This window comes from Alexandromys fortis, unplaced genomic scaffold (genome assembly GCF_014885135.2).
Source record: "Alexandromys fortis isolate MF-2015 unplaced genomic scaffold, M_Fortis_MF-2015_v1.1 scaffold_71, whole genome shotgun sequence".
In the NCBI taxonomy this organism is placed as follows: domain Eukaryota; kingdom Metazoa; phylum Chordata; class Mammalia; order Rodentia; family Cricetidae; genus Alexandromys; species Alexandromys fortis.
In genome coordinates, this window is record NW_026067954.1 from 12,797 (window position 1) to 40,277 (window position 27,481).

The following is a 27,481-nucleotide window of genomic DNA, read 5'->3' on the forward strand; positions in this document are numbered from 1 at the left end:
CATAACACAGAGCAGCATGTCACACACACAACATAACACAGAGCAGCATGTCACACACACACACAACATAACACAGAGCAGCATGTCACACACACACACAACATAACACAGAGCAGCATGTCACACACACACACACACGAAAGGTGAGTGATAAAAAAGCGGGGGTAATCGAATGTGACAAAACTATTTGAAGGTCAGGTGATATGCGTAACATAAATTCACTGCTCTTAGCTGCATACAGGTCTTTGGAGAGCAATGATAAAAAGGAACTGCAATAAGAAACAAGGTACAAGATTATGCTTAGACGATAGTGTGAGACATGGGAGTGAAGTTGAGCAACTTAGTAAACTATTATGAAAGGGATTAGGAAGCAAGGTGTGGAAGAGAGAGAGGAGGACGAAAGAGGAATTTGTCACAATGGGAAAGACAACTCTGTGCATATGTACTTATAAACATGATCACCTTGAATAGGATAAACTAATGTGCGATAGAATATATTTCACTTATATTGTAAGAATGGACACAGTCTTGTATACAGGGTTAATTTCGGTCTAATTTAAAAGGATAGGTTATTCCAAGATATTTTTTGTGTTAGTGATACATACTTGAAGAATCCCCTCTTCCTCCACCTCTTGAACTCCAGGTGCATTCCACCTTTAAGTATGAAGATGCTTAACTCTGTCCCCGAAGAGTCTCCAAATTTTTTCTTTTAATCCACCTCTATTCCTCTCTGCCACCAACTGACCTTCTGAAGCAATCCATACCAGACAACTTAATTTAACCCATTTCTGTTACACTATATTTTACTACGAGGCTTGTGGCTTATTACCTCACATCTTGTTTCCCTGATTGCTGCTGGCATCTCCCTGACTCTGTCTTCTTTTTCCCTGTTTCTCAGCTTGGATTTCCTGCCTAGCTGTATTCTACCTGGCTATTGGTCAAATCAGCTTTTTAATGGTAATATGACATATTCACAGCATTCAGAAGGTTATCCCATTTTAGACAGCTAAAACTAATTGCCATTTGAGGGTTTCTATGGAAACCTACTAAAGTTGGAAATTTTTTAAATTTATACACAGAGGAAAGAGCTCAAAATGGAGGGAGATAAAGCCCCCCCCCCCCAAATCTCTATCCACCGAGTGCTCCAGACTCATGAATTGGTTTCATCTAATTGTGTTGTTGGCAAAGAGGACCATGAAAACCCCCAAACAACTCAAACTTTTTGCCAAGGTTACTGTTTGCTTTTCAGAAACTGATGGTAAGGCCCTATTGGTGAAGACAAGGCCAATATATTCCACTGAATGCAGAGAAGTTGAGCAGGTACCTAACTAAAAGTCCTCTTCCCTACTGACTAGTGTTCGTTTTTCTGGAAGGTATTTTGCATTCCTAGAGAAGAAAAGTAAACACCAACCATGTTACAACAACTTCAATCTATGTTGGTGATCTGTCTCCATAATATACTGGTAAAATTATGTCATAAATGAGGGAATACCCCACAACTATCTGATTGGATTTAAATACCACACCATATGATAGATCCTTCAATGACACTGACTTGGGTATCTCGAGACTAGATAGGCCATGGACCTAGGAAAGCATTGTATCATGATTAATAAAATCCCAGAGACTGATATTGAAGGTCAGAAAAGCAGATCAGACAGCCCTGGCTCTTACCTTTACTTCAAAATGGTGATTCTGCCCCCAGGAATCTTCAGAATGAGACTATGTCTGAGAGCTGTCTCCTCCCATATTATATTCTTCTCTAGGGCTAGGATTAAAGGCACGTACCACTATCATCTGGCTTCTATGGCAAAATAGTGTGACTATTGGGATTAAAGATGTGTGTCACCACTGTCTGGTCTACACTCCGATCTTTAGGCAAGCCTTATTTATTAAAGTACAAAGGAAATCTAACAAAAGATCATTACATAGCATTCTGTTTAAGGAGCATAACAATGAAATTACTCCTAATTACCTCTGGTCACCCTTGGACATCATCAGAGAAATTCAGAGACCCATAACTGAACTATGTGTTAAGAGTGAGTTGGGACTCTGAGTCCTAAATTGGATATCTTCATCAAACCTCTTTCTTCAGATCTTACGGAGCTACATAAATGAGGGGACACAATGATTTTAAGAGCCTTAGTTTCTAGTAATTTGAAGTAGGAACATAGAAAGCCAAACACTGGTACGTATTAGCATGTGCTCTCAGTAGTTATCCATGAAATTTTAATTATCTAATAAACGAAGGGAAAGAATGTTGTAGGGCGGAGAAGTCACACCAGGACCAGCAGATTGTAGATCCCTATGAAATCAAATGTCTGATGCAAGAAAGCAGTTAACTAGAAGGTGGGGAGATATGACTTTGGAGAGCGAGTCAAGTAATAGAGATACCACATGACAAGGCTTAGGTGATGCTTGAGAAAGTTATAATAGAGATGCTACTCGGCAAGGCTTAGGGTGCCCCTACAGGAGGGAGTAGTGAGAAGATGCAGAGAACAGGATTCAAGGTAGGAAATTTTGACAGGAGAGGACCTGGTCAAATGGTGTTAAAGGCAAAGACTTGCAAACAATTGTGAAATAAATGATCAACTCAAATTGTAATAGCCGCAAACTCAGCTTTGTGGCTCCTCATTCTCTCCATTCCTTACTTCCTGCCTTTCTTGTTCCTTTCTTCCTCTTCCTGTTTACCTCCCTCCCTTTATCTACAGATAATTAGTTTAAGCCCCTCTTTCAAATTCTCTCTGAGGTTGCTGTTTTCATTCTACTTGCAGACAGTGACTGATCTGTAAGAAATCCTTCACATATTTCTCTTAGTAGTCTTGAGGAGTAACTACTTTTATCTATTCTAAGGGGTTTGCTGTTTGTCTATCATTTATAAAAATTAAACACACAAAAAAATCACACAACTGATAAATTGCAGTGCTATTTTCAAATCTAACCATATGATTTTGAGTGATTATTTGTATCCATTGTATGCTATGTTTTAAAAACTCCTTATAAAAAGTTTATGGTTGGGGTTCTCTAGTTAGAAATTTTCTAAAGTTTTTACTCTCTCTCTCTTTACACTTAGTATTTAAATGCATTTAAATACATGACTCTTCACATTTTCAACAGAGGAGTGGGTAATCCAACCTGTATTTCATTATGCTAACTCTATGCAGTGAGAGGACTATTAGAAGCAGCAGAACTAGTCGAAGAAACGGAGTAAATGTTAATGAAGTGACTGACAGAATAAAAGAGGCATGAATTGCTTGGGTTGAGATAGACACATAAGACCTGATAATGAACAGTGTTGAGAAGCAGGGAGGAGAGAGTGGAACTTGGGGGTTTCTTTCTTGAGTAATTGAATAAAAGATATTAGTACAAATGCAGAAAAAAAAAGAGAAATAGTATTTGAGAAGACAAATCAGCATGGTTTGGGAATGATGAAATTAAATCATCTTCAGGAAGCCCATAGAAACTCATGAAAATAACTGTGTAAAATTATTGCCTCCAGTTTTCATAAATGTACACACCCAGACCCAAATTCTCCCATGACATTGTGGAGTCAGAGAGACAATTACTGCACAGGAAAGGCCAATGAGTAGTCTTAGGAAACACAGGCCCTGTGTATGTAGGTTTCCCCTTTCAGTTTAGAGTCATGTCAAACGTCAAAAGCAAACAAAAAACTGTAAAAGATATGATTTAATTACGTTAACAAACAAAACCAAAAACATTTGATAAGCAGAATGAATGGATTTCTTCAGTTGTAATTCTAAAAGACCTTTAACAATCTCCTGATAATCAAACTGTCCAGAGGGTCCTGGGGTGTGCCTAAAGATCCCCACCTCACTGAAACTCTACACGTGAGAAACTAGAGTACCAGTAAATGAATCTCTGTTTCTAGCCTCAAACTTACTCAGTATTGTGTCAAAACTGAGGAGTCACATTTCAAAATCATCTTGAAATATTCTGTGGGTAAAATGCTTTGGAAAATCAAACACATGAGCTGAGAGCTGCGACTTGGAAAGCACAGCTCATTCTTACCTAGGCAATTATGCTAGTCACCAAACAACTTGTATGGAACAACGCACTCTCTGCTAGGAACTTTATATGTGTGATCTTAATTTATTCCTAACAGAAACCTTGCAAGCTAATTATTATTTCTCCTTTGTTAATAGTCAGAAGATCATTGTTTTCTTCGGATCATTTGATGTCAGTGACTAGTCACAGTGGCTCTTAATGCTTTGTTCTTCCAGCATCCAGATAATTCTTTTCTATATCAGTGTAAAAATCAAAGAAAAAAAAAATCAAAGAATCATTTGCATTCTTGCTTTTTGCCAGGTACGTTATGTAAGTGATTTTGATTAATTTGTTAAGTTAGCCTGTTTTGACAAAGCATACATATTCACTCAGTCTGGATGAAAAATGGTGTAAAGAGTTCACACTTTTTTTCCAGCTCCTCTTCAAGATCTCCCAACACTGGCTCCTCCCATGGACATTGAAAGTGTTGGGGAAAGAAGCTGAAGTTTAAGGATAGTACCTACCTGTTGTCACCCTCTCTGGAGAAAAAGACTGAGAAAGTTTGAATGTTTCCTTTTGTTTCTGCAGGTGGACGCCAACTCAGACGGACAAAGCGACTAGAAACCAAGACAGGGACCACATCTCTGGGAGCAGAAGGAAGGATACTGGAGCTTGGGATGGCTAAGGAGAGACAAGAGGAGACCATCAGAAGTGTTGGTGCTGACTTCAGCATGAAGCCAGAGCTAAATTATAACATCCATAGCCAAGAATATCAAATAACTTCTAACAAAGGCTAACAAGAGAAATAAATAGCATCTAAAGTGAAATCAAAAATAAACTAGAATTCCCCGACTTTTGAAGAATGACTTATCAATAACGTATATGATTTTATTGTATGATATGTAGTTTTTATTATTCTTGAAATCAATGACAAAAATAGAAACAATGCCAATGTAGGCAAACAACAGTAAAAGACATTGACTAATGCATTTATTTTAATGTTTAAAACTCATTTTGCATGAGTGTGCATATGTGTGCGTGTGCATGTGTGTGTGTGGTCTGTGTGTGTTGTGAGATGTGAATGCATGAGCAAGCATATGCTGCTGCACACAGATAAAAAAAAAACAGTACAGTAGGGACTCTCCATCCACCATAACAAAGCCATGATAATGTGAATTTCTAATATATATTTAAGATCTAGATAGGCTTTTGCTTTACAGGTATGGAATCAATACAATATTTATAATAATATAAATTTATAATAAAATAAATTTTATAATAAAAGTATTGTGTTTCTTAGGAGATCAGTGAAGAAATATTTTGAACAAAAGATGGATCAGTGATATGAACCTAAAACAAATTATCATATGTAATTAATGACATTTCTCTGAATCCTTTCTGGCAAGAAGCAGGAGTTGAGTAAGTAAAGAATAAATGAGTGAATGAACAAATAAATTCATGTGTCCATATCTGAAGTAAAAGCTACAATCTAGAATATTAGCAAGATGTTCATGTACAAAGTTAAATTAGTAATGATTTGGTCAAAATGGAATCAATTAGCTTTTCCAACAGGTTGAAACAGAAAGAGAAGGGTCATACTCTCACGGGGATGTAACAAAAGCTGCTGATTGCTTTGTTTGTGATTTTCTTTATTTTGGAAGATGCAATTATATATAATTATCATAAATAGGGATGCCATCTGATGTCAGGTAAATACACAATTTCTACTGTCAAAGAAAAGTTATGATTCTTTTAATTACTGATTTCTTAGGTGAGAGGTGATTAACAACAGAAAAGACACAGGACAAACAGTTGTACACAAGCTGACACAGACATCTGTAAGATTCTCATTTAATATTAATCTGATGAGATACCAACATTCCAAAACACAAGCATAGACTTCTGTGTGAGCATAACGCCACATGTAAACAAACTGTTATGACAAAACCTTAATTTACTCAGAGTAGGCTTTTGATACAATTTAGAGTAGTCTGTTTATGTAATTTTAGAGGACTGAAAATAATTAAAAGCAACAAGTTAAGAGCTTTATAATCAGTGTGGAACCAAGTGATCAACACCTCCCCATCTCTAGCCTCAGGGGCAAGTCACCCTAGGTATGGCTCTGTGTACTCAACATTATTGGGTCCTGCATAGTTATGTGATTATATTCTAGTTCTCTCTCTGTATCTGCTTTATTAATTTTAAAATAAATTATGTGGAAGAGAACAGGCAGATGGACAATTTAAAAAATATGTTTTATGTTGTAAACTATGGAAGAATACATTTGAAATGTCACATTTAGCAAATGATAGGAGAGTCAGGTGATAGATTTGCAATTAGTTTGGTATCACCATGCCAATATGCACCATATGTGCATGTCTTAGTTAGGGTTACACTTGCTGTGATTAAAAAAGCATGACCAAAAGCAAGATGGGGAAGACAGGCTCCATTTGGCTTTACTTCCACACCACTGTTCATCATCAAAGGAAGTCAAGGAAGGAACTCAAAAATGAAGGAACTTGGGCACAGAGGTTGATGCAGAGGCCATGAAGAGTGCTGCTAAATGCTTTACTCACTCTGCTTTCTTATAGAACCCGGGATGACCATCTCAAAGATGGCACCACCCACCAAGGCTGAAGCCTCCCATCTCAATCATTAATCGAGAAAATTACAGGCTTGTCTACTACCTGATCTGATGGAGGCATTTTCTGAGTTTTGTTTCCTTCCTCTCACATGACTTCAGCTTGTATCAAGTTGACATAAAACCATCCAGCACAGTGCATACACCAAAATATCACAGTGTCCGCCATGCATGTATAAGAATTGATTTCATTTAAATAAAATACGATTACTACGTAGTTTTCAGTTGAATAGGGACTGGCCAAAGGCCGAAGTAGTTAGCATGAATAATCTGCTGGTATAGAGAAAAAAAATGCCTTTAAACTTTAACAATACATAATTGTAATTTGCTGTAGAGTGTCCCCGAATTTAAAAGCGAACTTAGTGACTATTGCTCATCGGAAGGGCTCTGCAGCACTTAGAGTTGGAAAAATGGATTTGCAGATTTTTGAGTCACTTTTCAATTCCAACGTCATTCTTCTCCTAATTATGGTGTATTTGTAAATGCATAATTCATCTTTGATGGATATGTTTTTTTTCTTTTGTTCAGCTTCCTGAATCAAGAAAATGATTCATCTTGACAGATGATTTCTAGCCTCAAGCTACAAACAGCACATTTGCCTCTACAGAACCTGTTTTTGTTTTTTTAAGGCAATGAGGAATAGTTTATTCTAGAGCAATGTTGAGTGACCAGGGCCTGGAAATATAAACGAAGGTTACACCAGATTCTGTGTTTCAATGTGAAATTGATTCCATGAAGTTTTATAATTTTATAGAAAAAAGATAGGGCTAAATGAAGGCAAGTTTAACATACATTGATGAGATCAGAAAGATGATTATAGCAAAATGAGGCAAGCTTTTTTTTTTATAGGTCCAAGATGTTATCTAATGTTATTCTTTGCTTTTAGATAGATGGAAGCTATCTGTCTGCTAAGTAAATAGATTTTAAAAGTTTTTTTTTAAATCTATCATTATTTTTAGGATGTTAGTTCAGACACAGAAGTGGGCAAGGAATGTCTGTTGCAGAAGGTGAGAGCTAGCCCCAGGTACCAACCTCTTGAATCTGCAACATGCAATCTCTCTGTTGATATGGGATTCCCCTCTGTATGCTATGAATATCATTGGTTAGTAAAGAAACTGGGTCAGCCTGCTAGAGCAGAACAGAGCTAGGTGGGGAAAACTAAACTGAATGCTGGGAGAAAGAAGGATAGAGTGAGAGAGAAGCCATGTAGCCCTGCCAGAGACAGACACTGGAACCTTTACCCAGTAAGACACAATCTCATGGCAATACACAGATTAATAGAGATGGGTTAATTTAAGATATGAGTTAGCCAGAAATACACTATTGGCCAAACAATATTGCAAAAATATGATTTCTGTGTTATTATTTTGGGGCTGAGCAACAGGAAACAAACAAGTGACCTCCTACAACACTTCATGTTACTGAAGGTCTAAGCAACCAGCCAGGCTCAACAGGCACAGCTTTTTCTCAGGAGTTTTCATTCCCACTGTTGGCTAAGCATTACATTCTGTGTATGTAGGGACCATACATTATTTATTAAATATTATAAGGTAGCTCATGGCTGGGAAGGCTTCAGCTTTGTCCCGGGATCTGATATAGATGGAACTGAGATGTGGGGAATACCCCAGTTTTCAGGAAAAGGGAATAACTGGTAAACACCATTAAGGAAGCAATTTCTCATGCAGCGGCTTCTTGAAAAGTCACATTTCTGATCATTTAAGTATTAGTAAGCTGGTTCAGTGAATGCAAAAACTATATATACAGGAGAAACTGTACAGTCAATCTTGATAAAAATATGTAAAATTTGGTTCTTTTTGATGTTTGTTCCATTTATAATCTTTACTCTATTAAGGCCAATTGTGTTTCTCCTTTTGTAATTTTAGGTATATTAATCTATATCCCATGTAAATATTATATCGTATACAGAGGGGATTAAAAGAACAGATCCAGATCATGATGGCTAATGTATACAGTATCTTTAAACTGATTTTTGCAGACTATTTTCTCTAGTTCTCTGATTGCATTCTCTTTGTTCAGGGCCTGGCTGAGTCAGTAGCCTGCTGTGAACTAAACTGGTTATCTGTGAAATCCTTTAAGTGTGGAGAGGAAGGAGGTGCCTCACTTTCAAATGGTTTGAAAAGCATTTTCCATATGAAATTCATAACCGTTACATAAAGGTGTAGCGATTTTTACAGAATGGCAGGAAGTTTTCAAGTTAGTTCTGGCTCCATGGACCCTTGGTTTACTTTTTGGTATATTTATGTTTTTCCGCAGAGAAGTAGAGTATTTACAATAAATAGAAGATTGGCTGCAAGTCAGTCTATTAGAGCAGAATTGGGAGAGGAATGGAAAAGACTGACATCTGATACACACTATTTCTCTTGAGAGCAAAGACAAAGAAAGGTACACAAAATCTCCCTGATTTCAGCCTAACAGGTGCTTTAAAGAAGCATAGAGAAGCCAAATTCTCTCCCTCTTCTCAACTTGCTTCTCTTTCCGGAGCATTCTTCTAGTTAAGGTCAGACACATAACACCCACCAGTCAATATTTACATCTATGCCCAACATTCCTGTTCGCTATATTTAGGATTTTCCCACTGAACAAAGCCCACACAGCTGCACACTGTTGTGGTCACTGTGACGTGTTTATCCCTGTTCTATGCATGCTCATCAAATCTAACACAAGTGTCTCCCAGCGACTACACCTTCGTGTAATCCACCTTCCTTCAGCTCATACTCTATTCAGCATCCAGAATAAGCTTATACAAATACACACTTGATCATATGACTCTCCTGCTTATTTGTCCTCAATATCTTCTCTTTATCCCAGGGCAAATTTCAAATTTCACAGTCAGTTTGCTATTTTAGCTCATGTTTACCGTTTGCCTTGGTTAGACTTCCTCTACCAAACTAAAAAGAGCTTAAGAATGTTCACATTGTTATGGAAGACATCGCTGGAATTACCAGTGTGGAAGAGGTCACAAAGCAAAACAGGGCAGAGAGGGAGTGCTTAAAGAATGACATATGTGTGACCTAGATTCTTAACTGTGGCTTGTGACTGAAGGGGAATCACCTATTTGAATGCAGGGATAGCAAAATACTGGAAAAGAGTAAAAGTTTTCTGAAAGCATAATGATCAAAATTTAAGCTAAAGTCAAATGTGTAATAAGTCTTAGGTATTTCTGGCTGAAAATTGACCAGACTGTAAGTTTTCACTTGACTTTATCCTTCCATCCTGAACATATAACATATGCACTTCACCCTGTGAATGGTATCAAGCCATGCAGGGCCAATGCCAACTGCCTGAAGCACTCATCTCAGACTTGAGACCATTGACTATTAAGAACAGCATGATTTCCTCTAAACTTGCAGAATTTCCTGCTCTTGGAAATATAATAATTAAATTGTGGAAAACAAATACACTATTTCCCTATAGGTCATCACTCTACATCTAACTCTCCACTTAATATATGTTACATTACAACGGGCTAGTGTTTCTTAATCCTACTTGAATTGCTGACTTGAGTTTCATTTGCAAAATGAATTTTGCCTTGAAATTAGACAGATATTTCAACAATTTCTGAAATGCCCTTTAACATCATCCATTTTTGTACTACCTAGTTCCCAACATTGATAACTATAAAATCAAATCACAAATCTCCTCTGAAAAAAAGACTCTCTATATTCTACAGTATCAATTAGTCAGTCAAGACGTAAATCTTTATGTAAATATAAACTGTATCAAAATCATTAGTGTACAGACATACTTTCATGTATAATAAATGGTAAATTTACATGCACACCAAGACTTTTTATATAGAGGTCTTTATAATTTATCATCAGTAATTTGATTTGTATATCATATGTGTGTGCATCAAGGATCACACAAAATGTGTGTATGTGTGTGTGTGTGTGTGTGTGTATACACAGGGTCACAAAACTTATAGGATGAAAAACATCAATGTGGAAAATAAAACTTTGACTGGCTGACTTAAGCACTCAGGAAGCTAAGGCAGCATGACCCCAAGTCTGTAGTCAGTCTGGGCTATGTAGTGAAGCTTATTACCAAATGAAAACCAAAGAATGAGTTATTGAGATAGTGTTAATTGTGGAAAATTCAATGATCATCCCCAAGGGAAATTCTGTAATTCAAGTGAGTGAAACCCATTTCTAAAGGAAGAAATACGGGGTGCTTAGCATCTTTCTGTTCCTCCCTTGCATGAGGTTGAAGAAGATTCGGGTGAGCATTTTTTTTTTTTTCTTGTTCAATCGAAACATGTGTCCTGTGTCTAGCAAAATGTCTTTGGGCTAAGGCTTAGAGTTATGCCCCGCAGACAGTGCTCATTATCTCTAACCATATGAGCAACCTTTGCTCCAGGTATAGACAGATACAGACATCAGAAGCATCCGTTGTTGTTGTGGCAGATATAGGAAACCCTGGCTGCGTTTGGTGCTTATATTCAGCCCTTTAAATTCATGTTTGTCCTCCGGCAATGTCCAGTGTGGTTCAAGCTATCCCCGCTCTCCTACAGCTGACAGTATCATGGGCTCGCTTCCCCAGAAGTGCTTTCTCTGTGGGAAAAGCACCAGAGAGCTTGCAAAGCATGAAACAAGTAATTATTTTTATCATAAGAAGAATGTCTAAAAGTAAATAATGAATGCTCCTATTTAAAAGAAGGTTTAGGTCTAAGAAATAAATCAAGAAATGAGTATTTTTAAATAAAACTAAAACAAGCAAGGCTGTCTTAGTGGAATGGTTTTAAAGGAGTCAGTGTCTAAGGACAGCCAAAAACCACACTCTTGATTACTGTCAGTAAGGTTGTCCAAGCACCACCATTTCAGAATTCAACTCGGTGAAAATGCCTTCCACTTTAAACTCTCCGTTCCATTGGGTTGGATATTATAACTTCAGTAAATATAAAACTTAAAATTAACAAATAATTTCTTCCTCTGGAAATTCATCTGCAATTATAGACCGCAGACAGCTCAAAAAAGATCACCTCTGCAGCTGTCAACTTAAAAGAGCGCTGGTTTCTTACTAAATACCTTTTTTCTTTCCAAATGTGAATAGCGATGACTGCAAAAATTTGTGAAGTTTGTCAAGAAGTTAGAAAAATATATTTCAAAAAACCATGGAAAAAGTTTTCAAATCATTTTCCTTCCAGGAAAACTCATTCCTACGTGACATCTTAACCAAAATCAAGCTGGCTTTTTGCTCATCCCAAGCACGCCAATGAGGAGTGCAATGGGAGTGTGCTCACAAATAGACGTTCTTTTCCACCGTGGCTCCAGGAGTTGCTTCTTAGTCAGCTGGTCCAGATTCATATAGTATAGATCAAACTGAGAACAGACCAAATCGCAGATGCTTTCTTCCTCCGCGTAAATGGTTGTCATAGGACAAAGAATAGATACCCTTTTCTTAGAGCAATAGCTTCTTTTATTGTATAGGGGAATTAATACTGTCCATGCTATGCTAATCCTCCACGCTTTCTTTCAACGTTAACTTCTCTTCAAATAAGGTCTCAATGAAGAACCAATCAGAACCTCTTTTCACCGCTCTTACAGACCTAATCTCCTGTCTGGCCCTAATCTCTCTGGCCCATTACTGTTTCCATGGTTACAGCTTCTTTATCTGTTGTGAGAGAGAGGAAAAAGTGAATGTGCTGTACTCTAACAGCACAGTCTTCCTCTTTTAGGAACACTTTAAAAATATCGGAGTAGAAAATTTCAAATGGTTATGGCGATTTCTGATGTTAATTATAAATCACAAAATGATTTTGAAATAAAAAGCGGTGTTTTATAGCATACTATTGAGTACATTTTTTTCATAAAGTTAGTCCTCTGGGGTACCAGAAGTAATTTTTCTTTTATAAATTTAAAATTTAGTGTTTGGGGACATTTCTTTTTGCTCTGAGTATATTAATAGTATATTACCTTCATTCCCTACATATAATATAAAAGTTAAAATATATTTCTAATACAAAATGTATTTAACTTATTAAACTTCTAACAAAAAGATTAATTTCCCTGTCATTCCCCATGTTATTAACTAAGGTATGTAATTCATCCACCAACCGACCGTTTTATTAGCTACTGAAATGCCCTGGTCTAAAGACATCACAGAAATAAAGTACATGTAAGCATTATTAGTGAAGAAAAAGAAGATTCCATTGAAATATTTAAATACTTTTTCTCTCTCTTTCTGTTGGTAGCTTGATATCATACCTAAACATGTTCTGTTTAAGTGGGGAAGTGGATAAAATTGAAATGCTCAACATTCATAAATTAATTCATAATTTGTCCACAAAAGAAGCTTGTCTGTGTGATTTTGACATTTTCAAAACATAATTTGTTTTATAAAGTTTTCAAATGTTTTCAGATTTGAAAGAACTGTGGCATTTTGGGAAAAAAAAGAAATGCAGATTTTTAAAAATATGGGCTTAGATAACCTTTCCTTTGAAGTAAATGAAAAAAAGTTAATGTACTTCAAATACTCAATAATCTTAGTCTTGTGGCTAAGAAGATGGGCTGGCGGGTACAGCGCTTGCAGTGCAAACCACGGGCAGGTGTGCATCTGCATTCCCAGCACTCGCGTGTAAAGTTGGCCAATATTCCCAAGCCTATATTCCTAGGACTGGTGGAAATGTGGCTAAGGGTTTTTTGTTGCCCAGCCAGTCTAGCCAATTGTATGCCATGTTCAGTGAGGGACCCACTGTGACAGCCAAACACAGATAGACAATATCTAATGACAAACCAGAGGAATCAGCACTTTCATTCCCTTTTAACATTATCCCTTTTCAGTTTGAGGAACCTTTAAGCTCATCTTTCCTGCTGCTTTATAAAGCACACATTGAAGGCTTGTCAACCAAAGACACTGCACGTTCTGCTGACATTAACATTCTTCCCATCCTTGTAAACAGCTGCTGTCTTTATCCCATCCCCGCTATTTGTTTCTCCTTATTACATTTCCCTACTCTCTAAGGCACTATCTTTTTATCCTTTATTCTTTAATTTTCGAATCGATTTCTGTGTATATACTGATATTTCATACAAACATGCACTTACATAAATTCATGTGTACACATCAGTAGACAAGCACATACAGATGAGAAGGCAATATTGGGTGACTTCTGATGTACTGCCTCTTACTTTATGATATATGGTCTCTCTTGATATATTCACCAGTTTGTCTTGGCTGCCTGATCAGCTCCCACCAGGAAACCTCTTGACTCTGCCTAACACTAGGGCTACAGGTACTGGCTTCCATACCTGACTTTTAAATGGTTGCTAGGATCTAAACTTCCATCCTCACATTTCCGTAGCAAAGTGCAAAAGCCTTTAGAAAACAAATTTTAAGTGTGTCCAACGTCAAGCCAGTATAGGTAGCATTTATGTCCATTGGCTTTTTTTTTTTTTTTTTACTTTAACAAAATCTTTCCAGTGCATTCCACAACCTAGCAAGGGTCAGCATCCACTTTCCCACAAACAATGTTACATTATTAGCAGATAACACATCTTTGTTTGTTCACCCATCAAGGTCTCCCACAGCTGATTATACATCCTGACTCTTGAGATGTATGTATTGCAATAATTTAGGAGTTCAGGTATCGCTTCCAAATACTTATTTAACTTCCTTTAGAGATACCAGGTTTGGGGACAGGTGTATCACACAGAGGTTGTTTAGTGTTTTAGAGGATCATCCACACTCATCTCTGTAATTGCTGTATAAAATGGAGGGGGAGACCCAAGTTTTACTGTAAGCTATTTATGCCAATCATCGTCAATCTGAAAATAAACTATAAACATAGGACAAAGATTGGATCAAAAGAAATCTCCAAGAAAATACAGGCTTGAAGTGAGAATGTCTATTTTTCAACCAAATAGACAAAGTGAGATGCAGTTCAGTCTGCTCTGGAAAGTAATGATACATTCCAAACCATGTCAAAGGCATCATTATGTAAGCATATTTTCTATAGCACAGAGTGCTTTCATGGGAAGGTATAAAAGGAGCTGCAGAATGTGTCTTGGGTTGATCTGCAAATCCGGAAGAGGACCTGGGGCTTTGATAGAGGGTGTGTATTCTTCATCTCAGGACACTGCCAGGGGAAAGCCTGATGCTTTAAAAGATTCACTGTGGTCCTAAACAGAGATAAGCTGAGTGACAAAGTCAAGGAAGAATTTTTAATTCAGCAGAGACAGCCACAACCTTAAAAACTTGAATTATTTTTTTAAACAAAATGAGGAGGAAAATGATGATTGGTCCACCAGTAAATGTTTCCCCTTTCCCCTCTTGATTGTAAGGATAAAAATACATAGATACGCTTTTAATAATTCTCTTATTTCTAAGGTGCTTATCTATGAAGGAAGTTTTCAAACAGTTTACCCAAGATGCAACAAAAATACCCATAAGCGAAGGTAAATGGTCAGAGTAATACACACATATGTGTGTGTATGTGTGTATACATACATGCATGTATATGTATGTATACACATAGTCATTGGAGTTACATAAATGACAAAGTATAATTGCTAGATCTCTCTTCTTGTGTTGTTACTCGGGCAAATGTTTCTTTTCTCTGATCATTACTTGCCATATTTAAAATTTCATCTTGCTATTTATAGTAGAGTTGTTACATAGCTTCCTAAAGGAGCTAACATACTATTTCTATTCAATGGATGGCTATTTCTATATTTTCTAGTCCTTACATTTAAGAAGCCTGCTTCCCCTGAGACAATTTTACGATGGCTTTCTGGAGATCCAAGAACCCTATGGAAACATGCTAAGAATTGAGCTCAGTTTAACAGACATTATAGACATCGGTTCTTCCTTATATCAGGATAGTAATTGGTCACCTCAATATTCTTCTCTATTTCCTTTAGCAGGTTTCAGAGCTAAAAAACACATCTCTAGTATTCCATTTGTTAACTCTACCATTCCACATGTCTGTTTCTGGGAGAGACTACTTTATTTTAGGCGTAGTTTTTCCTCTGTATCCTTGCATCTGTCACTATTCCTGATTTTCTGAAGACATGTTTAATTATCTCTTATCAATATCGTTTCCTGGTAACTTTCCTCTGTCACAGGGTAGCTAACTTCATGGACAAGCCAGGACCTACCATGTCCACCCTTTCCCTTGAGAGTTTGCATTGAATTTCAACTCATTTTTTGTACTTTTTCAATGCTCAGTGACCCCAAGTATGCCACTTCATCTACCCTCTGTCATCAGAGCATCTCTGGGGATAAACACTGACAAGCTGTGACAGGTTTCCTTTTTGTGTGTGTATTTTCTCACCCAGCCCCTCAATCCAGCCATATGGTGTTTTGTGACCAGCTGCTTTGTCTGCCTTGTGATCCTGGTATCTGTCCATGACGAATATCTAAAGTCACACAACAGAGACACAGACAACATGGCGAGTTCTGAGAAGCATTGCTATCATACGGTTTCTTCTGGAGATGAGAGAGCACTAAGGTGAAATGTGGGGCACATCATGTTATTAAGAAAAAAAAAAACCCTGAAAGACAGACAGACAGCTAGCCAGGGAGAGAGGGAGAGAAGAAAGGAAGAAGAGAAAAAGGACGGGAATTAGTTGTAGAGATTGTACTTTGTTAAATAACTAGAAATACTAAGAAACTCAAATAAAAGTCAGTTGGAGAGAGTATACTTCAGTAATAACAGGCAAAGCTTAGCTACTCCGTTGTGCATGGCGAATACCTTTAAAACCACTTTTACTATTTTAGGATTCGAAGAAACTAAAAAGAAATAAAAAATGCTTCAATAGTATTTGATAACTGAGTGAATTCTGCTAATGGGAAATTTCCCACGTAGCCCAAAGGTTTTTGCTGAAATTTTAAATAACTTACTAAAATGTGCAGCAGAAGTTAGAGTTGGCAAGGCTTAGCATCATGGTTAGAGCGCTTTGTAACTTTCCCTGAGACTCATTCAGAAGTTCAGGCTGGCTGAACACTGTGTTTGTGTTGGACAGGGTGGTACTCCATGAGTCAGAACGCCCAGAACGCAATGGTGCAGTAGCCCGTGGAGACTCAGGAAGCATCTGGGTGCAGTGTGCTCCCTGCTAATCCTAGGATACTCATCCATAAATTTTGTAAGCACTGGAGCAAATTAAAGGGAAATAAACATAAAAGCAATAAGCAAGTATATAAATCTAAGATAAAATATTAATTATCCCAATTAAAGAGAGTTTCAAATTTTTCTTTAAAATTTTATTGGTCTATATAATGGGATGGAATTATATTAGGATATTTTTCATACATCTCTGTAGTGTGTTGTGATCATATTCACAAACCCTTCGCTGCCCTCTCTTTTTCCTGTTCCTACGGCTGTTAATACTGTGTCCTTCTTTTGTATGTGAGAGAAACTAACACATTTCTTTGGCATTAGGCAGGAAGTTTAAAGGTAGGTGTGTGTGTGAGAGAATGTGTGTGTTTTGTGGGGCAGGGAATTCTGCTGAAAGAGAATGTGTGTGTTTTACCAGTGTCTATATGACTGAAAAGGTCTCTTTCCCCCCTTAATCTTTCTCTTCCTATTTATCCTCAAGTAGGTGTGAAGAACCATAAGCCCTCCCCATTTCATGACAGACACAATCTGTTGACATGACATGCAAACATTCACAGCTGCTGTAGGTTCGAGGGTCCTACACAGGTACAGGGGATTCAGACTTCCCTCTTGCTCTTCCCTTTCCCAAGATTCTCAAGTTCTTCCTCACTTTCCTCATAGACCTCAATAGGTTATATGACCTCGCAAGTCATGGGCTTTTGACCTTGCTTGCAGCACCAAACATCAATTTTCTTCTGTGGAATAGGTCTCAAATACAATGAGGAAGTGGATAGTTACTACCTGAACTTACTACCCAGACTGCATGTTGCAAAGTTCACCTTGCCTTGAAAGTCAGTGTTTTGTTTTTGTATCTCTCTCTCTCTCTCTCTCTCTCTCTCTCTCTCTCTCTCTCTCTCTCTCTCTCTCTCTCTCAAGAGAATGTCTCAAAGTTGTCCTGGAACTCACGATATACCTTAAGATTACCTGGGATTTTTACCCTTGTCCTGCCTCAGCATCCAGAGAGGAATTACAGGCACAGACCACCATGTCAGCTCTTGAGTGTTATTATACAAGTAGACCCCTATATCATTTCTAGGATGGATGCACTACAGAACAGCAGGGGAAACGCACATGAAGCATGAAATGGTTTGTTGTTGTTGTGTTTAGTTGGTTTTGGTGTTTTTGTTTTGTTTCTTTTTTGGATTATGGTGTGGGAGTATTGCTATTCTATAAGATCAGCCTCTGTTTTGGAAAGTAGGGCCCTATGCAGGTGGTACTCTCAACCACAATTGATTTATCAATTATGTAAATATGTTCTTTCCTCTTTTCGATTATTCAAAGTGAGGAAAATGACCAAAAAAAAGGTAAAATAAAAATAAATAAATAAATAAACAAACAAATAAATAAATAATCAGTAAAAAGACTCCAGGGAAGCAATCAGGGCAAATGCTGATCTTCACCTCCAGGCCCCATCTGGTTCAGACCCATGCAGGCCCTGTGCCTGCTGCCACTGTCTCTGTGAGCTCATATGCACATCGATCCTGTTGATGTAGAGGGCTTTGTTAACTAAATCTGATCTTCAGGTTTTCCCTAATAATTACAACCATGTCTCCACAGAGACCACAGCATGACCTTTACATACACACATTCAAGAGCAATTCGGAAACAAATACAAGCAAAAAGCACATGGATCAGAATAAACATTTAACAACAACTATATAATACTTCAAACATGTATATTACCCACTCTGCTGCCTAATTCCCTCAGATTCTGGTAATGGATGAGAAATCAGCACACTTTTAAGAATTTTATTGTTGAACTCGTGTACAATTAACCTTTACTCTCTAAAGCTCTGACATTCTTAGTTTTGTGCAAGCCTGTGGTGTATCTTTGGGAGTTCTGTGCTATCACCTATCTTTAAGATTATATGAAGAGACAGAAATTTGCCCCTACGTTTTTTTTTTTTTTTATTTGCAAAAGTGCCACACTGGAGTCTGAATGTTGAGAAAAAACTTTAAACAAAACCACACTGAAGATAGTCTGTTGAGAACTTTGCAAACACTCTTGCACCTGGTCAAAGTAAACTGGGAATGAAGGAAAATGCTGCAAGAAATGGATAACAGGGACGTGATGACTAGATGTGAGAGAGTACCTTATTAGAAGAGACAGAAAGACAGTATTACAGCAAAAACTGACGAAAGTTGAGTGAGGAGGACACCCTACTTTGTATCACTATACCAATACTGGTTTTTCAGTTTCAGCAGATGTCTATGACGTGAGATGCTAACAATAGGGAAACATCAGGTGCCATATATGCATATGATGTCATATATTAAAAACTACCTATAAGACTAAAACAGTTCTGTAGTATATCATCATGAAGGCAAAGACCGCCATTCCAGGAATAGCTGTATATATGCCCTAATGCTAATACCTTTGCACTCCTTTAAAAGCATAGGGCAAACTCTGAAGACATATAAAATGCTCATCTACTACAAGTATATCATTTTATTTTGTGTGAAAAGTAAAAACAAAACAAAAAACAAATTGAAAAAGTCATAATGATAATGTTATTTCAGAATTCTTTTTAGGATCATCTGCCAGCCAGAGAGAAAAGGTAAATCTTGGAGAACTGGTAAGAGGTGCACTATCATGCTTCCAAACACAGACTGAGGAGAGAAGTCACTCAAAGTACCGCTTCAGTCTGAGAAGCGCCATCCTCTCCAGTAACCCAGGATTCACAATGAGTCTTTGGTTTCACCCGGCACTTGTCTGGCTGTGTGTCTACTGTGCATTCCACCCCAAGTAATTTTCTGTTTCTCAGCTAGGTCCCCATTTCACCTTTTTAAGCTTATGTTGTGACTAACAAAATTTAAAATGGCTGTGTAAGAAATCAACTGTATATTTAAGTTTCTATGATGAATTTCCAGAGAATGTGGACTTGGCAAATTGTAAGGCTCTCTGACAGAAAGAGGAAATGTGGGAAGAGGCTTTCACCTTATCCTTCAATCTTGGGTAATTGAATATTCACCATGCTTCCCTGAAAAAGACCAGAAACTCTATAAAGGACGAAAATCAATGTAAGGTTATAATATTTGCTGCAACAAAACTCACAATTCTAAGTGAGAATTTTCCTCTGTCTGAATACATGTTTGCAGGGAGGAAGGGAAAAAAATGACGGGCAAATTGCTCAAGAAATCTAGAAAACACAACGGAAATTGTGGAAGAAAAATGCATATTCCAATTAGTCAGATGGAAGGATTAACCAGCAATTCTCTAAAATCAAGACAGTGAAAATAGCACTTCCAAATTTAAAACTTCATGTGTCACAGCTCACTCCTCATGCTAAGGCATTAAAAGAAGAAATTATGAACTGAAAAGAGCTTTGAGTTATCTGTTGTTGTTGTTTTGAGGGAGGGTCTCATAAAGTACTTCTGAACTCTAATAATTCCCTATGTAAATTTATGGTCTTTCTCCTCCTCCAGTGCGCTGGAATGTGGGCATATGCCATTATGGTCAGTTACAGTTGGGAAATGTTTATTTGTGGCACTGAGTAATTGAACCCAGGAGCATTTGCTTTCTAGGCAATTACTCCACTAATTAGTCTGTGCTCTTAGCCCTAATTTCCAGATACCTAAGTGTGGCTTCCATGTAGAAATTTATTATTCTGTCTAGTCTGTGAACAACAGTCAATCTTGTTTTGCTCTCAGAACTCTTTCGCATCTCTGTCTTTTAATATTTAGAAAGAAAATAAAATGTGAATTTCTATTTCCGTCTTTCTTTGTGTGTTCTAGCGCTGAGACACTAGCAATTATTTTAGGGGATGTATAAACCACATATAATTACCTTTTCTTGATTTATCATTCCCTGTGTCTCAAGATTTTTTAATATCTTCCTATTCTGAAAAAATAATTGCTCCAAAGATAAACAGTAATTGAAAATCAGAAAACAAGGGTCACTCAGGATTTTGATCATAGCTTGCCCTTCCAATGACTATACCTGAAGGATGAAAGAGTTAACCCAACAATCAAAATGTCTGGAAGAATTTGATTGGACAGAAGCTTACCAAATTCTAACTATATAAAGTTATTCACTTGTCTTCATGGCATCAAATACAAATTATGAAAAGTGTATTCAAAGTTTCAAACTTATGTGAGTATTTCATTTGAGAATACCCCATACCATTTTTCCTCTGAACTTATTATGTGCCATGTTATAAATTCTTACACAAGCCCTTCTAAGCTCTGAATGGACTCTTGGGGTGTAGGAGATTTGTTGAATGAATCGATAGTCACACAGTATGCATTTTGATTTATAAATCTCCTATCAACGCTCTCTTCCTGGGGTAAAGACCATGTATCACCACAGAGTGACAGTCTCTTATGTTAGCTCTAGTATGTATTATGTCTTTATACAAAGTTTGATTCTCATTTCTACTTTGTGTTAGTTTTGTTCATTTTACTTTATAAGGGAAATTGAGTGATCCAGTTTTTAACTATAAATACACTCTTCGAGCTTTCGTGGTGATAAGGACAAGAAAACCAAATGGCCAAGTCTAATCTTATAACAAATCTTAGTATATTAACAGAGTTCTGGAGACTTGAGGGGTATTCAGAGTTTATTTTAAAAAGTAGTACTCAATCTTCCTAATGCTGCGACCCTTTAATACAGTTTATCGTGCTGTGGTGACCCCAAACAATAAAATTATTTTGTTGCTACTTCAAAACTGTAATTTTGCTACTTTTATGAATCATGAAGTAAATAGAAGATGTGCAGGGTCCCCTCAAAGTGGTCATGGCCCACAGGTTCAGAACCAATGATTTAAGATAAAGAATACATTAAGAGTTTGAAACAAGAGGTCTTCAAGTTCAAGATCTTCAGATAGAGCCTGAGCCATTTAGTGAAACTCTGATTTAAATCAAAAGTCTAACAAGGGCTGGAGATTTAGGAAACTAGTGGTCTCTTAGCACAAAATAGGCTGTGGATTTGGTCTCCTGTGTGAAAAGAGAAATAAAGAAGAAGACCCGCCCCATGGTTCTAGACATCTACTGCTTATTCTGCTTCTGTTTCTGCTCAGAATGATGCTTTCCATATGGAAACATCACTCCAGAATATGGCAAGCTCATTTCTGTGAAAGAATTCATTTTCACCTCCAGCAAATTAATCTGAGTAAAGACAGAGCTACGTGGATAAACGCTTTTTAATTTGGATTTTAACATATGGTTTTCTAATACATATTTTAAAACTCAGCAAATCTGTTTCATCCAGATTGGAGAAACTTTATTTATAGGAAGATGTGCAAGACGAATACAAAGATGCACACCTCTTTACCCAAATGATTAAGTCTTCTTATCTCAGAATAAAAGCATCCTTAGACAAGGTACAAATACACTCATCTGGCCATCTGATGAGTTATATGTTCAAAATACCTATACTAAATGTCTTCTTATGTAAAGCACTATTGCAGGAAACAGGGATGGAATATACAAGGCCTCTTCCCTGGTGAAGCTCACTTCCCCTTTCTCTATCCTGTAGATTCAATTAGTTATGCAAATTGGAAGCTACAGAGTCAGTTGCCTAGATGCCTCAATTTGGATACCTGTGTCATCTAAATCTTAGTGTGCCAAAATCTCTTTCTTAGCATTGTGGTATTAAACTAGAAACTTTAAGAGTAAGGAGAGAACTAGGGGCTCCATCACCAAAGCGAATTCATGCCATTCAGTGCCTCTTCACTAGTTCTCAGGAGAACACACTTCTATTAGCAAGGCCAGCCCACTATGTTTGGCTACTCCAGAACACCTTACCTTGTGACACACAGGAAAGGCAAACTAAACATAATGCATCGTAGACCCTCCCATCACAAAAACCATGAGTCTCATGTACTGTTCAGCATAGAGCATTCTCTTTTAGCAACAACAAAAGATTAAGTCAGTGAGCACATAGCGATCCAAATGGGTATGTTTCTGATCCAGAGGATAAAGACAGGGACCAAACATATGAGAATCACAGCTGAGCTCAGGGATGTACATCATTCAGTACCGAATGACCTGGTCACATAATGATAAGTTCCTAGGAATATTATAAGCATTTTTAATTAAGAATTTTTAATACACTCTTTTCTCATTTTACAGAGCTATCCCTGTTCCCACTCTGTCTCCTCCTCCTGATTCCTCCACCTTCCTCCCACCGCACCTCCCCATCCAGTCCTCAGAAACGGCAAGGCTTCCTGTGGGGAGTCAACAAAATCTGACACTTCACTTCCAGGCAAGACCAAGGCCCTCTATACCTAGGCTGAGCAAGGTATCCTCCAAAAAGAATGTGCTCCTCAATGCCAGTTCAAGGGCTAAGAATAAATCCTCATCCCACTGCCAGTGGCCCCACAGACGGTCAAAGCCTCACAACTGTTGTCCACATGCAGTGGGCCTAACTTGGGCCTGTGTGGGTTTTCCCACTACCAGACTAGAGTCAGTGAGCTCTCACTAGCTCAGGTCAGCTGTCTCTGTGGGTATCCCCACCATGGTCTTGACCCCTTAGCTCATGTTATTGCTTCTCCATCTCTGGTCTGATCTCAGGCAGCTCAGCCCAGTGCTTTGCTATTGGTCTCTGCATCTGCTTCCATCAGTTGCTAGTTAAAGGTTCTATGATGACAGTTAAGGTGGTCTTCAGTCTGATTACAGGGGAAGGCCAATTTAGGCGTCCTCTCAACTATTGTTTAGAGTCTTAGTTGGGGTCATTCTTGAGGATTCCTGGTAATTTCCCTAGTGTTATGTTTTTCGATAGCCCTTTAATGGCTTTCTCAATTAAGATATCTTTTTCCTTTCTCTCCGTCACTGTCCTTCCCCTTTCTTAAGCATCCTATTCCCTCATGTTCTCCTCCTACCTTCCCTTCTTCCCTCCTCTTCCCCTTCCACCCTCCCTTACCTCCCTTCTAACTTTTTTTTAGGAGATCTTGTCTGCTTACCTTTCCCAGCGGGATCTATTTATGTCTCTTTTAGGGTTCTCCTTTGATGTGGGAATTCCCCCCTGTACACAGTGAATATCATTGGAAACTGGCTTGGCCTGATAGGGCAGAGTAGAACTGGGGGCGTGGGGGTGGAACTAAACTGAATGCTGGAAGCAAGAAAGTAGAGTCAAGGCGAAGCCGTGGAGCCACAGCCAGAGACAGAGACCTGGAAACTTTGCTGGTAGGCCACAAACCTCATGGTAAAATATAAAATTATGGAGATAGGTTAATTCTAGATGTAAGAGCTAGCTATCAATATGCTTAAGTAATTGTCCAAGTTTTAAAGTTTCTGTATGATTATTTTAGGAGTCAGGGTGCCAGGAACACACTAGCAGCCTCTTAGAACACTCCTTGTTACCTAGCATCTTAAGAATATCTTAAACAAATCCAGGCAGTGGTTGTGTGCACCTTTAATCCCAGCAGAGACAGGGGGTTCAATGTGAGTTCAAGGCCAGCCTGATCTACAGAGAGAATACCAGGACAGATTTCAGAACTATAGAGAAATCCTGTTTCTAAAAACCAAAAAGAAAAAAAATCTTAAACCCACGACTGAGGTAAATTTATATACCATATGTATAATATCTGATTCACAGAGAATATAGGAGACGTATAGAAGAGAAAGAAATGTGAAATCTTCCAAGAAATTAGACCAGAAGATGAACTACTGACTCACTTTGACCAAGCAAGGGCCTTGGCAAATACTTCAGTTTTCCCTGATATATATTTCCTAATATTGAGATAAGCAAAATAATTTTCAAAAATTCCTCTTAATTAAAAATTTAAACTTAATAACTTTTTGAGGAAGTTGGAGAAATATAACACACTCTAGTTAATACTTATTCCCAGTGAGATACTAACTTCAGAGAAAAAGTGCAAGTTTAGAAAAGATATGAGCATTGGTCAGCAAAAGATTAATTATGTCCCCGTTGTATAGTTGAGCAATTCCTATGTCTTAGGAACCTCATGGTCAGTCTACGGACAGTGAATAGGCATTACTATTTACTACTATTTACTCTTTATTTAATATTTACAATATTAGATTGTATTTTCAGACATTTTTGGGTAATTCAGACATTCACTCAAGATCTCAAAATAACAGAGAATACACATCTAAGCTCTCGGGTACAACAATAATATGCATAGATCATGTAAGCATACAGGGTATTAAGAATAACTTCTGTAGTTGTATTTCTCATATTAGAAAATGAATATTAAGTGCTTAGTGTTGGAGAGTTGACATGGAAAAATACATTAGGCAGTAAGAAAGAGAGCAAGAATTATTAAAAGTCATATTTCTCAGGTTGAAATTATGGATGCATTTGCAGTATTTAGTAGCTTGTCAGAGCTGCAGTCTTATTTTGCTGTAAACCCACAGGCATATCGTTAGTGTCATCTTTGAAATATTCACTAATTCAATGGCAGAGTTGTAAATTGTCTTGATTCTAGAAGGTATAGAGCCACCTGTTATTTTGAAAAACTGAACATCATGTATTTAGAGGGTGACAAAAATTAAGGGAGCTACCACTGTATGAATCACAGATGCTAATTTTCTGGCACAAATGTAGAATGATGTATTGTGCAATCCTGGCAATTATGCCAGAAATCAGTCTACAGTAATTCATTAACACCATTTCTTCAGCAAAAGTGGAGGGATATGACATCTGTAACTCATATTATGATCTATGTTACTTTATATTATGTTTTTGGTTTTATGAGCAGTAGGCAACCATAAGATAATTTGAATAGATAATTATTAAAATACTCAGGTTTCCCATTCATCTACTGTTCAAGAATGTAGATTCATTTTGCAAATTATAGGTCTCATTTTCCTGATGAAGAAGATGGAAAGTGACAAGCTTAGAGAGAGGTGTGTTAACTCCTTCATAACCTGGTACATTAAGTCCTGACAAAATTGACTAAAGAGCTGCTATGATTCTGAGATTATGCATAAAAACCAAATTTATGCAAATAAGAAAGTTTTAAAGTACCCTTTTCCTATTTACCTAAAACTGAATTACATGCTCCAGTTTTTAATAGTTCTTATATCTATTCTCATAAGTCTACTAAAACCATTTTTTTTGGTGAATATGTCATTATGGGTGTACTATGAAACAATTGTGGTGGATATTCCATCAAGTGACCAAGGTGACCTCATTTCATCTGAATAGGTTTGGACATGCAGTAAGGACTATAAGCAAAACTGATGTGTGACCTATTATTACCTGTTCATATTGGACAACGTGGCAAAAGTGATGGAATAGTCATTCTGGGAATAAGGAACCTGTTAGGAAGCCATGCCTAAGTGTACCGAAAGAAGATAGTCTCGGGCTTTCCTTCAGGAAGTGCAGAGCTCTAATGTGAATAACGAAGGGAATGCTCCCTCAGCCAGAGAACAGTGAGTGATCTCTGCCATAATAAAACAGCCTGCAAGAAAATAGAGGCTTCTGATTCTCAGGCACATGCAGCTGCTCCTGGCCATGACCGAGGAGCTAGAGAATTGATAAGATATCAACTGTAATGCTCACCTGACCTGGAGCCAGTGAAGCCATGAAACACAGAATCTCAAAATCCTGACTCAGACTTCTGAGACTGAAGAAAGCATTGTATGAAATAATCAGGTTAGTGGTTATATAAATCTGTGGTTAATATGATAGGTAGATATGCCAGCCCACTTCCAGGAGAATAGATATCATTGAGTCTACAGAGACAAACTGAGTTGTTTTTACAATAGTCCTGCAGAGCTTGGGTGTTCAGCATATGTCAGGAAAGTTGCCAGCTCAGTTTATTTTGTGAATATATTTGGAGCAAGATGAGGATTTTGTTCATAAGTGAAAATTAGTAAACACTACAAGACTCGAAAACTCAATATTGTTTAAAGAGCCTAGACTTGAATTATATCATTTATAAACAGGTATTTCTGATCTGCAAACTATACATATTAGAAATGAGGTAAGTTCTGACAGATACCTAAAGGTCGCAAAAGATCTCTCATCGCAATATTGTCCTTTTAAACTTTTCTAGTTCATCCCTTCTGCTACCTGAACTCCAGGCAACCTGTGATTTGTCTCCTCTTATTACAGGTTCAGTTAGTAGTTCTGAATGATGTATTAACAAGCTCAAGTATACATATTATCAGGTGCTCACTCTCCCCACTTAGCTTAATACAGGTACTCCAGCTATCATGTGACCCTGAAAAACTAACACAGGGAAAGCAGAGTACTTGGGAATCTCCCCTGTAATACTGGCAGTTAAGGGTTGCTAGGGGAGAGAGTGGGAGGGCTTCAGTGGCATAGCCACTGACAATCTGCCATTTCTCCAATTAATAAACTCCTACCCAAATCCATACCAGCAATTTTAATTGAATTCATTGGGTCTCACACAAAATTAATTCATAAAGTAAGGAGGGGGACTTGTTGGGAAGAAGAAGGGTTGCAGAAAAAGGGTGAATGGGTGAGGAAGGGTGATGGGAGGACGATACCTACTAAAATACTAATATCTATGAAACTGTAAAATAATAAAATTATTGAAAATAAAATAGTCCCCTTCAACTTTTTGACAATCATCCTGAATGTGCTTGCTCTTGTCTGGTCTTGGAAGGCAGAAGATTAGGGTCTGTTTCATACTTGTATGGGAGAAACGTCTCCTCATATGATAAACATCGCTTACAGTTTAGAGCAGTGTGTGCTTCCTTCTCTACTCACGTATACATGCCCATGTGTATGTTGTAGGGATCTTCACAGTTATGTACCTTTCAGTGTGTGTACTATTGTGCTATAC

At 37.6% G+C, this 27,481-nt stretch overlaps 1 protein-coding gene across 1 annotated transcript in view; it reads right to left on the reverse strand.

The window, feature by feature from the left end:
* The window catches only part of LOC126507301 (netrin receptor DCC-like), a gene marked incomplete at its 3' end in the record, with an annotated part of 711,778 nt that overhangs the window by 10,690 nt on the left and 673,607 nt on the right, over window positions 1-27,481 (reverse strand). Inside the window, exon 8 of the mRNA XM_050151578.1 lies at window positions 4,530-4,686. Coding sequence (XP_050007535.1) covers window positions 4,530-4,686 — 157 coding nt within the window. The remainder of the gene's footprint in view (window positions 1-4,529; window positions 4,687-27,481) is intronic.